Source organism: Oncorhynchus mykiss, chromosome 26, assembly GCF_013265735.2.
Source record: "Oncorhynchus mykiss isolate Arlee chromosome 26, USDA_OmykA_1.1, whole genome shotgun sequence".
Classification (NCBI taxonomy): domain Eukaryota; kingdom Metazoa; phylum Chordata; class Actinopteri; order Salmoniformes; family Salmonidae; genus Oncorhynchus; species Oncorhynchus mykiss.
In genome coordinates this window covers 8,315,070-8,331,714 of record NC_048590.1, presented here as the reverse complement: position 1 = coordinate 8,331,714, position 16,645 = coordinate 8,315,070, and the positions used below count along the sequence as shown (strand labels likewise).

Here is a 16,645-nt window from a genome sequence, read left to right as displayed (position 1 = left end):
ATCCAACTGGAACAGCCACAGGGCTTTGTGTTGCTATAATATCCACTGGAACAGCCACAGGGCTTTGTGTTGCTATAATATCCAACTGGAACAGCCACAGGGCTTTGTGTTGCTATAATATCCACTGGAACAGCCACAGGGCTTTGTGTTGCTATAATATCCAACTGGAACAGCCACAGGGCTTTGTGTTGCTATAATATCCAACTGGAACAGCCACGGGGCTTTGTGTTGCTATAATATCCAACTGGAACAGCCACGGGGCTTTCTGTTGCTATAATATCCAACTGGAACAGCCACGGGGCTTTCTGTTGCTATAATATCCAACTGGAACAGCCACGGGGCTTTCTGTTGCTATAATATCCAACTGGAACAGCCACGGGGCTTTCTGTTGCTATAATATCCAACTGGAACAGCCACAGGGCTTTGTGTTGCTATAATATCCAACTGGAACAGCCACGGGGCTTTGTGTTGCTATAATATCCAACTGGAACAGCCACGGGGCTTTCTGTTGCTATAATATCCAACTGGAACAGCCACAGGGCTTTGTGAGCGACTCCTCCCTGTACAGTAGCAGTAGTTTGTAATGCATTCACACTAGCATACACTGAGTGGACAAAACATTAGGAACACCTTCCTAATATTGAGTTGCAGCCCCTTTTTGTCCTCATAACAGCCTCAATTCATCTGGGTCATGGACTCTACAAGGTGTTGAAAGCGTTCCACAGGGACTCTACAAGGTGTTGAAAGCCTTCCACAGGGTCTCTACAAGGTGTCGAAAGCCTTCCACAGGGATGCTGGCCCATGTTGACTCCAATGCTTCCTACAGTTGTGTCAAGTTGGCTGGATGTCCTTTGGGTGATGGACCATTCTTGAAACACACAGGGAAACTGTTGAGTGTGAAAAACCCAGCTACGTTGCAGTTCTTGACACACTCAAACTGGTGCGCTTGGCACCTACTACTATACCCTGTTCAAAGGCACTTCAATCTTTTGTCTTGTCCATTCACCCTCTGAATGGCACACATACACAATCCATGTCTCAATTGTCTCAAGGCTTACAAATCCTTCTTTAACCCATCTCCTCCCCTTCATCTACACTGATTTGAAGTGACATCAATAAGGGATTATATCTTTAACCTGGATTCACCTGGTCAGTCCATGTCATGGAAGGAGCAGGTGTTCCTAATGTTTTGTACACTCAGTGTAGATTTTGGAGATGCCAGCAATGTTTTAAAGATGGTTTTGACTTTAGATTTGTGCACCACTGATTGCGAGTTAGACCAGACAGGCCTGTGTGTGTGTGTGCCTGTGTGTGTGTGCCTGTGTGTGTGTGCTCACCAGGCCCAGCAGACAGCGGATCTCGTAGATAGCCCCCAGGCAACCCAGGAAGCCCATCAACATGGAGAGACCACCGACACCTATCAGGATGTAGGAAGCTATCTTCAGCGCTGTGGAGGACTCTTCTGTAGAGAGAAACAAAGCAACACTCTCAGGTTAGCACATTAGCATCGCTATGGTAAAAACCATATATAGGCTAGCATTTTAGCATACCTACAGTACACCATGGGGTACTCCTCTTTAGAGGTGGGAACAAGCAGACTCGTTAGCATATCTTCTGTAAACCCATATAGGTTAGCAGTATTTAAGCAGTCTGATGTAGGCTATGCACAGGCTAGCATGTTAGCATCGCTATGGTAAAAACCCTATATAGGCTAGTATTTTAGCATACCTACAGTACACTATGGGGGACTCCTCTGTAGAGGTGGGAACAAGCAGACTCGTTAGCATATCTGCTGTTAACACATATAGGTTAGCAGTTTAGCAATCGACTACTGTGCAGGCTTGTATTTAACCAGTCTGATGTAGGCTATACACAGGCTAGCATGTTAGCATCGCTATGGTAAAAACCATATATAGGCTAGCATGTTAGCACACCTACTACACAGTGACAGGCATTTTACCCTAACCCATTCATCCCTTAGCAGACACCGTGTTCTGCCTCACGTCTGACAGGTAGACAGACAGACAGTAGAATATAACAGACATCTTCCTATAAGGCAACGCATTCCCACAAAACCAAAAGGAGACCTGATCTCAAACCAAAAGGAGACCTGATCTCAAACCAGCATATCTGGTCATGGAAACAGTTCTGAGAATTCTGGCTTCTATAAAACTAAAAGTCAACTGGTGCCAGAGAGAGATTAGGTCTGCATTTCAAAATGGCACCCTTTTCCCTATATAGTGCACTACTTTGGACCAAAAAAGTTCACTTAAAAAAAACGTTAAATAGTGTGCGCTATATAGGGAACAGGGTGCCATTTGGGACATAGATTATGTCTGGCAACAGGAGGAATGATATATGTTACTCTGAGGACATTGTTCTCAGTGTGTGTGTGTGTGTGTGTGTGTGTGTGTGTATGTGTATGTGTATGTGTATGTGTATGTGTATGTGTGTGTGTGTGTGTGTCACTGCCAAACATTCTGAGGCTTCCAAAGGAAAGAGAGAAGCATGTTTCTGTGGATCACTCCGGAGGTCTGGAACCAGACGTGTGCCATCACGGAGGCCCAAACTTTCTGCAAAGCCCAGAAAAACCCACCACTGAGACACAGAGAGAGAGAGAGAGAACGGACAGTTCAACCTCATCTCAAGTATTTAGTTTAAGGAGACGTCCTCCTTGGAGACAGAGACGAGCTCCTGAGAACCCCAGAGGTTTTCACTATAATGGCAGAAACATCTGGCATTCAAATCAAACTGCAAATCAAACTGTTTTTTTGTCAGCGTAGTGTCAGTGTCAGCGTAGTGTCAGTGTCAGCGTAGTGTCAGTGTCAGTGTCAGCGTCAGCGTAGTGTCAGCGTCAGTGTCAGCGTAGTGTCAGTGTCAGCGTAGTGTCAGTGTCAGTGTCAGCGTAGTGTCAGTGTCAGCGTCAGCGTAGTGTCAGTGTCAGCGTCAGCGTAGTGTCAGCGTAGTGTCAGCGTCAGCGTAGTGTCAGCGTCAGCGTAGTGTCAGCGTCAGCGTAGTGTCAGCGTCAGTGTCAGCGTAGTGTCAGTGTCAGCGCAGTGTCAGTGTCAGTGTCAGCGCAGTGTCAGCGCAGTGTCAGTGTCAGTGTCAGCGCAGTGTCAGTGTCAGTGTCAGCGTAGTGTCAGCGTCAGTGTCAGCGCAGTGTCAGTGTCAGCGCAGTGTCAGTGTCAGTGTCAGCGCAGTGTCAGCGCAGTGTCAGTGTCAGTGTCAGCGTAGTGTCAGTGTCAGTGTCAGCGTCAGCGTAGTGTCAGCGTCAGTGTAGTGCCAGCGTCAGCGTAGTGTCAGTGTCAGCGTAGTGTCAGTGTCAGCGTAGTGTCAGTGTCAGCGTAGTGTCAGTGTCAGCGTAGTGTCAGTGTCAGTGTCAGCGCAGTGTCAGCGCAGTGTCAGTGTCAGCGCAGTGTCAGTGTCAGCGCAGTGTCAGTGTCAGCGCAGTGTCAGTGTCAGCGCAGTGTCAGTGTCAGCGCAGTGTCAGTGTCAGCGCAGTGTCAGTGCAGTGTCAGTGCAGTGTCAGTGCAGTGTCAGCGCAGTGTCAGCGCAGTGTCAGCGCAGTACAGTGCAGTGTCAGCGCAGTGTCAGCGCAGTACAGTGCAGTGTCAGCGCAGTACAGTGCAGTGTCAGTGCAGTGTCAGCGCAGTGTCAGCGCAGTGTCAGTGCAGTGTCAGCGCAGTACAGTGAAATGCTTACTTGCAAGAAATGCTTATGCAAGATGTGAAACATGGACAAATGTATATAGGTCATAGAGACAAAGCAAACTAAATACACAGAAAAAACAGTATCCTATTTCATACCATGATGAAATAGCTGTGGTTGGTTCGCGCTATACTCTAGCGTGTGACCAATGTGGAATACAGGAAGTTCAATAATGCCATGCTGGCTGATTTCTTGTTATTCTAAGCGGGATGACTGTGGCAATATTAAATATGTAAACCGCTGGATGGGAACCCTCATTCCCAGCAAAAGCAGTTTAACCAGACATGTCTCTGATTAATAGAGACAGACCCTGCAGCACATCACAGATCCCTCTCCTCATTCCCAGCAAAACCAGACATGTCTCTGATTATTAGAGACAGACCCTGCAGCACATCACAGATCCCTCTCCTCATTCCCAGCAAAAGCAGTTTAACCAGACATGTCTCTGATTATTAGAGACAGACCCTGCAGCACATCACAGATCCCTCTCATTACCGTTACTCTGACATTGGAACAGCTAGAGAACAGATCCCTCTCCTCATTACCGTTACTCTGATGTTGGAACGGCTAGAGAACAGATCCCTCTCCTCATTACCGTTACAACGGCTAGAGAACAGATCCCTCTCCTCATTACCGTTACTCAAACGTTGGAACGGCTAGAGAACAGATCCCTCTCCTCATTACCGTTACTCAAACGTTGGAACGGCTAGAGAACAGATCCCTCTCCTCATTACCGTTACTCAAACGTTGGAACGGCTAGAGAACAGATCCCTCTCCTCATTACCGTTACAACGGCTAGAGAACAGATCCCTCTCATTACCGTTACTCTGACGTTGGAACGGCTAGAGAACAGATCCCTCTCCTCATTACCGTTACTCAAACGTTGGAACGGCTAGAGAACAGATCCATCTCCTCATTACCGTTACTCAAACGTTGGAACGGCTAGAGAACAGATCCCTCTCCTCATTACCGTTACAACGGCTAGAGAACAGATCCCTCTCCTCATTACCGTTACAACGGCTAGAGAACAGATCTCTCTCCTCATTACCGTTACTCAAACGTTGGAACGGCTAGAGAACAGATCCCTCTCCTCATTACCGTTACTCAAACGTTGGAACGGCTAGAGAACAGATCCCTCTCCTCATTACCGTTACTCAAACGTTGGAACGGCTAGAGAACAGATCCCTCTCCTCATTACCGTTACTCAAACGTTGGAACGGCTAGAGAACAGATCCCTCTCCTCATTACCGTTACTCTAACGTTGGAACGGCTAGAGAACAGATCCCTCTCTCCTCTAATGTTGGAACGGCTAGGATAGCACCCCTGGGATAGCACCCGGGGGGAGTGGTGGGTGGAGGGAGAGGCACCTGGGATAGAACCCGGGGGGAGGGGTGGGTGGAGGGAGAGGCACCTGGGATAGAACCCGGGGGGAGGGGTGGGTGGAGGGGAGAGGCACCTGGGATAGAACCCGGGTGGAGGGGTATGTGGAGGGAGAGGCACCTGGGATTGAACCCGGGGGGAGTGGTGGGTGGAGGGAGAGGCACCTGGGATAGAACCCGTGGGGAGAGGCACCTGGGATAGAACCCGGGGGGAGTGGTGGGTGGAGGGAGAGGCACCTGGGATAGAACCCGGGGGGAGTGGTGGGTGGAGGGAGAGGCGAGAGGCACCTGGGATAGCACCCGGGGGGAGTGGTGGGTGGAGGGAGAGGCACCTGGGATAGAACCCGGGGGAGTGGTGGGTGGAGGGAGAGGCACCTGGGATAGATCCGGGGGAGTGGAGGGAGAGATGGGTACGACGCCTGCAGCTGGATCCCCAAAAACAAAGAAATCATAGGTTTACGTGGTGGGAGGAGAGAATGATGGTGGGAGGAGGGCGTGGGAGAACGGTGGTGGGAGGACAGCGTGGGAGGAGGGAGTGGAACTACTTAGTCAAATGTAGTGCACTATATGTAGGGAATAGGGTGCCACTTGGGACAACCAGCTTTGGAATGATCGTTAGGCTGGTTGGGCCAATTACTACCAATTAGTATCGCGATATCGATGGAGGGAAAAAAAAGTGGCCCCGCATCCTGTTCGCCCCGTGGCCTAGCATCCTGTTCGCCCCGTGGCCTGTTCGCCCCGTGGCCTAGCGGCCCGTTCGCGCCGTGGCCTGTTCGCCCCGTGGCCTGTTCGCCCCGTGGCCTGTTCGCCCCGTGGCCTGTTCGCCCCGTGGCCTGTTCGCCCCGTGGCCTGTTCGCCCCGTGGCCTAGCATCCTGTTCGCCCCGTGGTCTAGCATCCTGTTCGCCCCGTGGCCTAGCATCCTGTTCGCCCCGTGGCCTAGCATCCTGTTCGCCCCGTGGCCTAGCATCCTGTTCGCCCCGTGGCCTAGCATCCTGTTCGCCCCGAGCTGTGATTGGTCTGGAGTAATGGCAGGAAGGAATATGCAAGCATAATGGTCTGTATGTCATTGTGTCAGTCAGGGGACAACACTGCATGAAACCTGCTTCACTGTTCAGTTAACACACACACACACACACACACACAACCTCCCAACTTTAAAATGTTAGGCACCAAACAAAATGTAAGGAGCAGCAGAAAGAGAGAGTTGTTTTATAGTTTAGTCTCACATTAGGCCTATATGAATCCTATATAGTTTAGTCTCCCATTAGGCCTATATTAATCCTATATAGTTTAGACTGCCATTAGGCCTATACGAATCCTATAGAGTTTAGTCTGCCATTAGGCCTATATGAATCCTACCTTGGAATCACATCTCACGAGTAGCAAACCCTTTTCCTTTCTTCCTGGACCAATCAGATGTGCCTAAACCTAGTGTGAAGTTACCAGGTTGTTAGCTAGCTAGGTAACATGACGTTGTTTGTTATCAAACCAATAATTAGCAACCTGGGATTAGTTTAAAACAGCCCGCGACGTGGTTGTGAAATTTTATCAAATGTGCACGAATCCCAGTAGAAAGAAATAAAAGATAACTTCTGGTAATATGGGTCATATAGAAAAAAAAAGAGTAGAGGGCCTAGAGAGCTCCCCTGCGGTACACCAAACTTTACATGTTTGACATTAGAGAAGCTTCCACTAAAAGAAACCCCCTGAGTTCTATTAGATAGATAAGCTCTGAATCCACGATATGGCAGAGGTTGAAAAGTCATAACACATATGTTTATCAACAACATGTTATGGTCAATAATATCAAAAGCTGCCCTGAAATCTAACAATGCAGCTCCCACAATCTAACTAATTATCCATTTCGTTCAATCAATCATCAGTCATGTGTGTCAGTGCAGTACATGTTGAGTGCCCTTCTCTATAAACATGCTGAAAGTCTGTTGTTCATTTGTTTACAGAGAAATAGCATTGTACTTGATCAAACACCATTTTTTCCCCAACAGTTTGCTAAGAGCTGGCAGCAAGCTGATAGGTCTGCTGTTAGAACCAGTAAAGGCGGCTTTACCACTCTTGGGTAGCGGAATGACTTTGGCTTCCCTCCAGGCCTGAGGACAAAGACTTTCCTCTTAGGCTCAGATTAAAAATATGACAGATAGGAGTGGCTATAGAGTCAGCTACCATCCTCAGTAGCTTTCCATCTAAGTTGTCGATGCCAGGAGGTTTGTCATTATTGGTTCGTTAACAACAATTGTTCCACCTCTGCCACACTAACTTGACAGAATTCCAACTTGAAATGTTTTTCTTTCATTATTAGTTTTTTTATGCATGAATACAATTGTTCACTGTTCGTTGTTGGCATTCCCTGCCTAAGTTTCCTGTTGGCATTCCCTGCCTAAGTTTCCTGTTGCCATTTCCTGCCTAACCCTAACCCACTTTGCCAATGAAGTAATCAATAAAATAAATTGGCAACATCAAATGGTTTTGTGATGAATAAAGCCATCTGATTGGATGAAAGATGAGGTTGAATTCTACCCATAATTCCATTTAAAGTACTCCCATTATTCTTTATATCATTGATCTTGGCTTCATAATAAAGTTTCTTCTTCTTTTAGTTGAGTTTGTCACAATTTCTCAATTTGACAGTGAACTTGTAAAGTCAACTCAGACTGGCCTGTGCTCCTGGTTATAACAGATGAAATTATACATTGTATCAACATAAAGTCAACTCAGACTGGTCTGTGCTCCTGGTTATAACAGATGATACATTGTATCAACATAAAGTCAACTCAGACTGGTCTGTGCTCCTGGTTATAACAGATGATACATTGTATCAACATAAAGTCAACTCAGACTGGTCTGTGCTCCTGGTTATAACAGATGAAATGATACATGGTATCAACATAAAGTCAACTCAGACTGGTCTGTGCTCCTGGTTATAACAGATGAAATGATACATGGTATCAACATAAAGTCAACTCAGACTGGTCTGTGCTCTTGGTTATAACAGATGATACATTGTATCAACATAAAGTCAACTCAGACTGGTCTGTGCTCCTGGTTATAACAGATGAAACATTGTATCAACATAAAGTCAACTCAGACTGGTCTGTGCTCCTGGTTATAACAGATGATACATTGTATCAACATAAAGTCAACTCAGACTGGTCTGTGCTCCTGGTTATAACAGATGAAATGATACATTGTATCAACATAAAGTCAACTCAGACTGGTCTGTGCTCCTGGTTATAACAGATGATACATTGTATCAACATAAAGTCAACTCAGACTGGTCTGTGCTCCTGGTTATAACAGATGAAATGATACATTGTATCAACATAAAGTCAACTCAGACTGGTCTGTGCTCCTGGTTATAACAGATGATACATTGTATCAACATGAAGTCAACTCAGACTGGTCTGTGCTCTTGGTTATAACAGATGAAATGATACATTGTATCAACATAAAGTCAACTCAGACTGGTCTGTGCTCTTGGTTATAACAGATGATACATTGTATCAACATAAAGTCAACTCAGACTGGTCTGTGCTCCTGGTTATAACAGATGAAATGATACATTGTATCAACATAAAGTCAACTCAGACTGGTCTGTGCTCTTGGTTATTACAGATGATACATTGTATCAACATAAAGTCAACTCAGACTGGTCTGTGCTCCTGGTTATTACAGATGATACATTGTATCAACATAAAGTCAACTCAGACTGGTCTGTGCTCCTGGTTATAACAGATGATACATTGTATCAACATAAAGTCAACTCAGACTGGTCTGTGCTCCTGGTTATAACAGATGAAATGATACATTGTATCAACATAAAGTCAACTCAGACTGGTCTGTGCTCCTGGTTATAACAGATGATACATTGTATCAACATAAAGTCAACTCAGACTGGTCTGTGCTCTTGGTTATAACAGGTGAAATGATACATTGTATCAACATAAAGTCAACTCAGACTGGTCTGTGCTCTTGGTTATAACAGATGATACATTGTATCAACATAAAGTCAACTCAGACTGGTCTGTGCTCTTGGTTATAACAGATGATACATTGTATCAACATAAAGTCAACTCAGACTGGTCTGTGCTCTTGGTTATAACAGGTGAAATGATACATTGTATCAACATAAAGTCAACTCAGACTGGTCTGTGCTCCTGGTTATAACAGATGATACATTGTATCAACATAAAGTCAACTCAGACTGGTCTGTGCTCTTGGTTATAACAGATGAAATGATACATTGTATCAACATAAAGTCAACTCAGACTGGTCTGTGCTCCTGGTTATAACAGATGATACATTGTATCAACAATGGAGCAGTGCAGGCAAAGTAAACAATGTAACAGAAGTAACAGAAGACTCATCAGGGTCTGCATCCCCGCTCGCCATCACGGCTGCATTAGAATATAAAACAGAGAGGAATAGATGGGCATCAACTATTACTATCATTATCATTCCTCTGGTGAAATGACTGCCACATACCTGTCATTCCTCTGGTGAAATGACTGCCACATTACTGTCATTCCTCTGGTGAAATGACTGCCACATTACTGTCGTTCCTCTGGTGAAATGACTGCCACATTACTGTCGTTCCTCTGGTGAATTGACTGCCACATTACTGTCATTCCTCTGGTGAAATGACTGCCACATTACTGTCATTCCTCTGGTGAAATGACTGCCACATTACTATAATTCCTCTGGTGAAATGACTGCCACATTACTCTCATTCCTCTGGTGAAATGACTGCCACATTACTATCATTATCATTCCTTTGGTGAAATGACTGCCACATTTCTATCATTCCTCTGGTGAAATGACTGCCACATTACTGTCTTTCTATCTTTCCTCTGGTGAAATGACTGCCACAATACTGTAATTCCTCTGGTGAAATGACTGCCACATTTCTATCATTCCTCTGGTGAAATGACTGCCACATTACTATAATTCCTCTGGTGAAATGACTGCCACATTACTATAATTCCTCTGGTGAAATGACTGCCACATTACTGCCATTCCTCTGGTGAAATGGCTGCCACATTTCTATCATTATCATTCCTTTGGTGAAATGACTGCCACATTACTGTCATTCCTCTGGTGAATTGACTGCCACATTACTGTCTTTATCATTCCTCTGGTGAAATGACTGCCACATTACTGTCATTCCTCTGGTGAAATGACTGCTACATTACTGTCATTCCTCTGGTGAAATGACTGCCACATTACTCTCATTCCTCTGGTGAAATGACTGCCACATTACTCTCATTCCTCTGGAAAAATGACTGCCACATTACTCTCATTCCTCTGGAGAAATGACTGCCACATTACTCTCATTCCTCTGGTGAAATGACTGCCACATTACTCTCATTCCTCTGGTGAAATGACTGCCACATTACTCTCATTCCTCTGGTGAAATGACTGCCACATTACTGTCATTCCTCTGGTGAAATGACTGCCACATTACTGTCATTCCTCTGGTGAAATGACTGCCACATTACTGTCATTCCTCTGGTGAAATGACTGCCACATTACTGTCATTCCTCTGGTGAAATGACTGCCACATTACTGTCATTCCTCTGGTGAAATGACTGCCACATTACTGTCGTTCCTCTGGTGAAATGACTGCCACATTACTGTCGTTCCTCTGGTGAATTGACTGCCACATTACTGTCATTCCTCTGGTGAAATGACTGCCACATTACTGTCATTCCTCTGGTGAAATGACTGCCACATTACTATAATTCCTCTGGTGAAATGACTGCCACATTACTCTCATTCCTCTGGTGAAATGACTGCCACATTACTATCATTATCATTCCTTTGGTGAAATGACTGCCACATTTCTATCATTCCTCTGGTGAAATGACTGCCACATTACTGTCTTTCTATCTTTCCTCTGGTGAAATGACTGCCACAATACTGTAATTCCTCTGGTGAAATGACTGCCACATTTCTATCATTCCTCTGGTGAAATGACTGCCACATTACTATAATTCCTCTGGTGAAATGACTGCCACATTACTATAATTCCTCTGGTGAAATGACTGCCACATTACTGCCATTCCTCTGGTGAAATGGCTGCCACATTTCTATCATTATCATTCCTTTGGTGAAATGACTGCCACATTACTGTCATTCCTCTGGTGAATTGACTGCCACATTACTGTCTTTATCATTCCTCTGGTGAAATGACTGCCACATTACTGTCATTCCTCTGGTGAAATGACTGCCACATTACTGTCATTCCTCTGGTGAAATGACTGCCACATTACTGTCATTCCTCTGGTGAAATGACTGCTACATTACTGTCATTCCTCTGGTGAAATGACTGCCACATTACTCTCATTCCTCTGGTGAAATGACTGCCACATTACTCTCATTCCTCTGGAAAAATGACTGCCACATTACTCTCATTCCTCTGGAGAAATGACTGCCACATTACTCTCATTCCTCTGGTGAAATGACTGCCACATTACTCTCATTCCTCTGGTGAAATGACTGCCACATTACGATCATTCCTCTGGTGAAATGGCTGCCACATTACTGTCATTCCTCTGGTGAAATGACTGCCACACTACTGTCATTCCTCTGGTGAAATGACTGCCACATTACGATCATTCCTCTGGTGAAATGACTGCCAGATTACTGTCATTCCTCTGGTGAAATGGCTGCCACATTACGATCATTCCTCTGGTGAAATGACTGCCACATTACGATCATTCCTCTGGTGAAATGACTGCCACATTACGATCATTCCTCTGGTGAAATGACTGCCACATTACGATCATTCCTCTGGTGAATTGACTGCCACATTACTGTCATTCCTCTGGTGAAATGACTGCCACATTACTGTCATTCCTCTGGTGAAATGACTGCCACATTACTATAATTCCTCTGGTGAAATGACTGCCACATTACTCTCATTCCTCTGGTGAAATGACTGCCACATTACTATCATTATCATTCCTTTGGTGAAATGACTGCCACATTTCTATCATTCCTCTGGTGAAATGACTGCCACATTACTGTCTTTCTATCTTTCCTCTGGTGAAATGACTGCCACAATACTGTAATTCCTCTGGTGAAATGACTGCCACATTTCTATCATTCCTCTGGTGAAATGACTGCCACATTACTATAATTCCTCTGGTGAAATGACTGCCACATTACTATAATTCCTCTGGTGAAATGACTGCCACATTACTGCCATTCCTCTGGTGAAATGGCTGCCACATTTCTATCATTATCATTCCTTTGGTGAAATGACTGCCACATTACTGTCATTCCTCTGGTGAAATGACTGCCACATTACTGTCATTCCTCTGGTGAAATGACTGCCACATTACTGTCATTCCTCTGGTGAAATGACTGCCACATTACTCTCATTCCTCTGGAAAAATGACTGCCACATTACTCTCATTCCTCTGGAGAAATGACTGCCACATTACTCTCATTCCTCTGGTGAAATGACTGCCACATTACTCTCATTCCTCTGGTGAAATGACTGCCACATTACTCTCATTCCTCTGGTGAAATGACTGCCACATTACTGTCATTCCTCTGGTGAAATGACTGCCACATTACTGTCATTCCTCTGGTGAAATGACTGCCACATTACTGTCATTCCTCTGGTGAAATGACTGCCACATTACTGTCGTTCCTCTGGTGAAATGACTGCCACATTACTGTCGTTCCTCTGGTGAAATGACTGCCACATTACTGTCGTTCCTCTGGTGAATTGACTGCCACATTACTGTCATTCCTCTGGTGAAATGACTGCCACATTACTGTCATTCCTCTGGTGAAATGACTGCCACATTACTATAATTCCTCTGGTGAAAAGACTGCCACATTACTCTCATTCCTCTGGTGAAATGACTGCCACATTACTATCATTATCATTCCTTTGGTGAAATGACTGCCACATTTCTATCATTCCTCTGGTGAAATGACTGCCACATTACTGTCTTTCTATCTTTCCTCTGGTGAAATGACTGCCACAATACTGTAATTCCTCTGGTGAAATGACTGCCACATTTCTATCATTCCTCTGGTGAAATGACTGCCACATTACTATAATTCCTCTGGTGAAATGACTGCCACATTACTGCCATTCCTCTGGTGAAATGGCTGCCACATTTCTATCATTATCATTCCTTTGGTGAAATGACTGCCACATTACTGTCATTCCTCTGGTGAATTGACTGCCACATTACTGTCTTTATCATTCCTCTGGTGAAATGACTGCCACATTACTGTCATTCCTCTGGTGAAATGACTGCCACATTACTGTCATTCCTCTGGTGAAATGACTGCCACATTACTGTCATTCCTCTGGTGAAATGACTGCTACATTACTGTCATTCCTCTGGTGAAATGACTGCCACATTACTCTCATTCCTCTGGTGAAATGACTGCCACATTACTCTCATTCCTCTGGAGAAATGACTGCCACATTACTCTCATTCCTCTGGTGAAATGACTGCCACATTACTCTCATTCCTCTGGTGAAATGACTGCCACATTACGATCATTCCTCTGGTGAAATGGCTGCCACATTACTGTCATTCCTCTGGTGAAATGACTGCCACACTACTGTCATTCCTCTGGTGAAATGACTGCCACATTACGATCATTCCTCTGGTGAAATGACTGCCAGATTACTGTCATTCCTCTGGTGAAATGGCTGCCACATTACGATCATTCCTCTGGTGAAATGACTGCCACATTACGATCATTCCTCTGGTGAAATGACTGCCACATTACGATCATTCCTCTGGTGAAATGACTGCCACATTACGATCATTCCTCTGGTGAAATGGCTGCCACATTACTCTCATTCCTCTGGTGAAATGACTGCCACATTACTGTCATTCCTCTGGTGAAATGACTGCCACATTACTGTCATTCCTCTGGTGAAATGACTGCCACATTACTGTCATTCCTCTGGTGAAATGACTGCCACATTACAATCATTCCTCTGGTGAAATGACTGCCACATTACTGCCATTCCTCTGGCGAAATGACTGCCACATTACTGTCATTCCTCCGGCGAAATGACTGCCACATTACTGTCTTTCTATCATTCCTCTGGTGAAATGACTGCCACATTACTGTCTTTCCTCTGGTGAAATGACTGCCACATTACTGTCATTCCTCTGGTGAAATGGCTGCCACATTTCTATCATTATCATTCCTTTGGTGAAATGACTGCCACATTACTGTCATTCCTCTGGTGAATTGACTGCCACATTACTGTCTTTATCATTCCTCTGGTGAAATGACTGCCACATTACTGTCATTCCTCTGGTGAAATGACTGCCACATTACTGTCATTCCTCTGGTGAAATGACTGCCACATTACTGTCATTCCTCTGGTGAAATGACTGCTACATTACTGTCATTCCTCTGGTGAAATGACTGCCACATTACTCTCATTCCTCTGGTGAAATGACTGCCACATTACTCTCATTCCTCTGGAAAAATGACTGCCACATTACTCTCATTCCTCTGGAAAAATGACTGCCACATTACTCTCATTCCTCTGGGGAAATGACTGCCACATTACTCTCATTCCTCTGGTGAAATGACTGCCACATTACGATCATTCCTCTGGAAAAATGACTGCCACATTACGATCATTCCTCTGGTGAAATGGCTGCCACATTACGATCATTCCTCTGGTGAAATGACTGCCACACTACTGTCATTCCTCTGGTGAAATGACTGCCACATTACGATCATTCCTCTGGTGAAATGACTGCCAGATTACTGTCATTCCTCTGGTGAAATGGCTGCCACATTACGATCATTCCTCTGGTGAAATGACTGCCACATTACGATCATTCCTCTGGTGAAATGACTGCCACATTACGATCATTCCTCTGGTGAAATGACTGCCACATTACGATCATTCCTCTGGTGAAATGGCTGCCACATTACTCTCATTCCTCTGGTGAAATGACTGCCACATTACTGTCATTCCTCTGGTGAAATGACTGCCACATTACTGTCATTCCTCTGGTGAAATGACTGCCCATTACTGTCATTCCTCTGGTGAAATGACTGCCACATTACTGTCATTCCTCTGGTGAAATGACTGCCACATTACTGTCATTCCTCTGGTGAAATGACTGCCACATTACTGTCATTCCTCTGGTGAAATGACTGCCACATTACTGTCATTCCTCTGGTGAAATGACTGCCACATTACTGTCATTCCTCTGGTGAAATGACTGCCACATTACTGTCATTCCTCTGGTGAAATGACTGCCACATACCTGTCATTCCTCTGGTGAAATGACTGCCACATACCTGTCATTCCTCTGGTGAAATGACTGCCACATTACGATCATTCCTCTGGTGAAATGACTGCCACATTACGATCATTCCTCTGGTGAAATGGCTGCCACATTACTCTCATTCCTCTGGTGAAATGACTGCCACATTACTGTCATTCCTCTGGTGAAATGACTGCCACATTACTGTCATTCCTCTGGTGAAATGACTGCTACATTACTGTCATTCCTCTGGTGAAATGACTGCTACATTACTGTCATTCCTCTGGTGAAATGACTGCCACATTACGATCATTCCTCTGGTGAAATGACTGCCACATTACGATCATTCCTCTGGTGAAATGACTGCCACATTTCTGTCATTCCTCTGGTGAAATGACTGCCACATTAGTATGTGTAGTTTGATAAACTTACGCAGGATGACCATGAAGCTCTCATTGTCCAGAAGGACCCACAGTCCGAACCCCATGATGAGGGCGCCAAACAGCTGCAGAGGGGGAGAGAGAGAGAGGGGGAGAGAGAGAGAGGAGAGAGTGAGAAGGAGAGAGAGGAGCGAGAATTGTTTTTATTTTTTTTATTTCACCTTTATTTAACCAGGTAGGCAAGTTGAGAACAAGTTCTCATTTACAATTGCGACCTGGCCAAGATAAAGCAAAGCAGTTCGACAGATACAACAACACAGAGTTACACATGGAGTAAAACAAACATACAGTCAATAATAAAGTATAAACAAGTCTATATACAATGTGAGCAAATGAGGTGAGAAGGGAGGTAAAAGGCAAAAGGCCATGGTGGCAAAGTAAATACAATATAGCAAGTAAAACACTGGAATGGTAGTTTTGCAATGGAAGAATGTGCAAAGTAGAAATAAAAATAATGGGGTGCAAAGGAGCAAAATACATAAATAAATACTTAAAATAAATAAATACTTAAATACTTAAAATACTTAAATACAGTTGGGAAAGAGGTAGTTGTTTGGGCTAAATTATAGGTGGCTGAGAGAGGAGCGAGAGAGAGAGAGGAAGGAGAGAGAGAGGAAGGAGAGAGAGAGGAGCGAGAATGAGAGAGAGAGAGAGAGGAAGGAGAGAAAGAAGAGCGAGAATGAGAGAGGAGCGAGAGAGAGAGAGAGAGTCAATACAAAAATGTTAAATAAGACAAGCTCAACTCCTTACTAAGTTCTGTAAATGAGTCTTTGGGTGCTGTTGGCCAGGAGTAATGTTCCATAGACAACCATCTACATCAGT

At 44.7% G+C, this 16,645-nt stretch overlaps 1 protein-coding gene across 1 annotated transcript in view; it reads right to left on the bottom strand.

Annotated features, from left to right (window-relative positions):
* The window catches only part of LOC110526874 (CD82 antigen), a 59,124-nt gene that overhangs the window by 17,852 nt on the left and 24,627 nt on the right, over positions 1 to 16,645 (bottom strand). Inside the window, exons 3-4 of the mRNA XM_036963846.1 lie at positions 15,816 to 15,888; positions 1,338 to 1,462 (exon numbers count right to left, since the gene is read on the bottom strand). Coding sequence (XP_036819741.1) covers positions 1,338 to 1,462; positions 15,816 to 15,888 — 198 coding nt within the window. The remainder of the gene's footprint in view (positions 1 to 1,337; positions 1,463 to 15,815; positions 15,889 to 16,645) is intronic.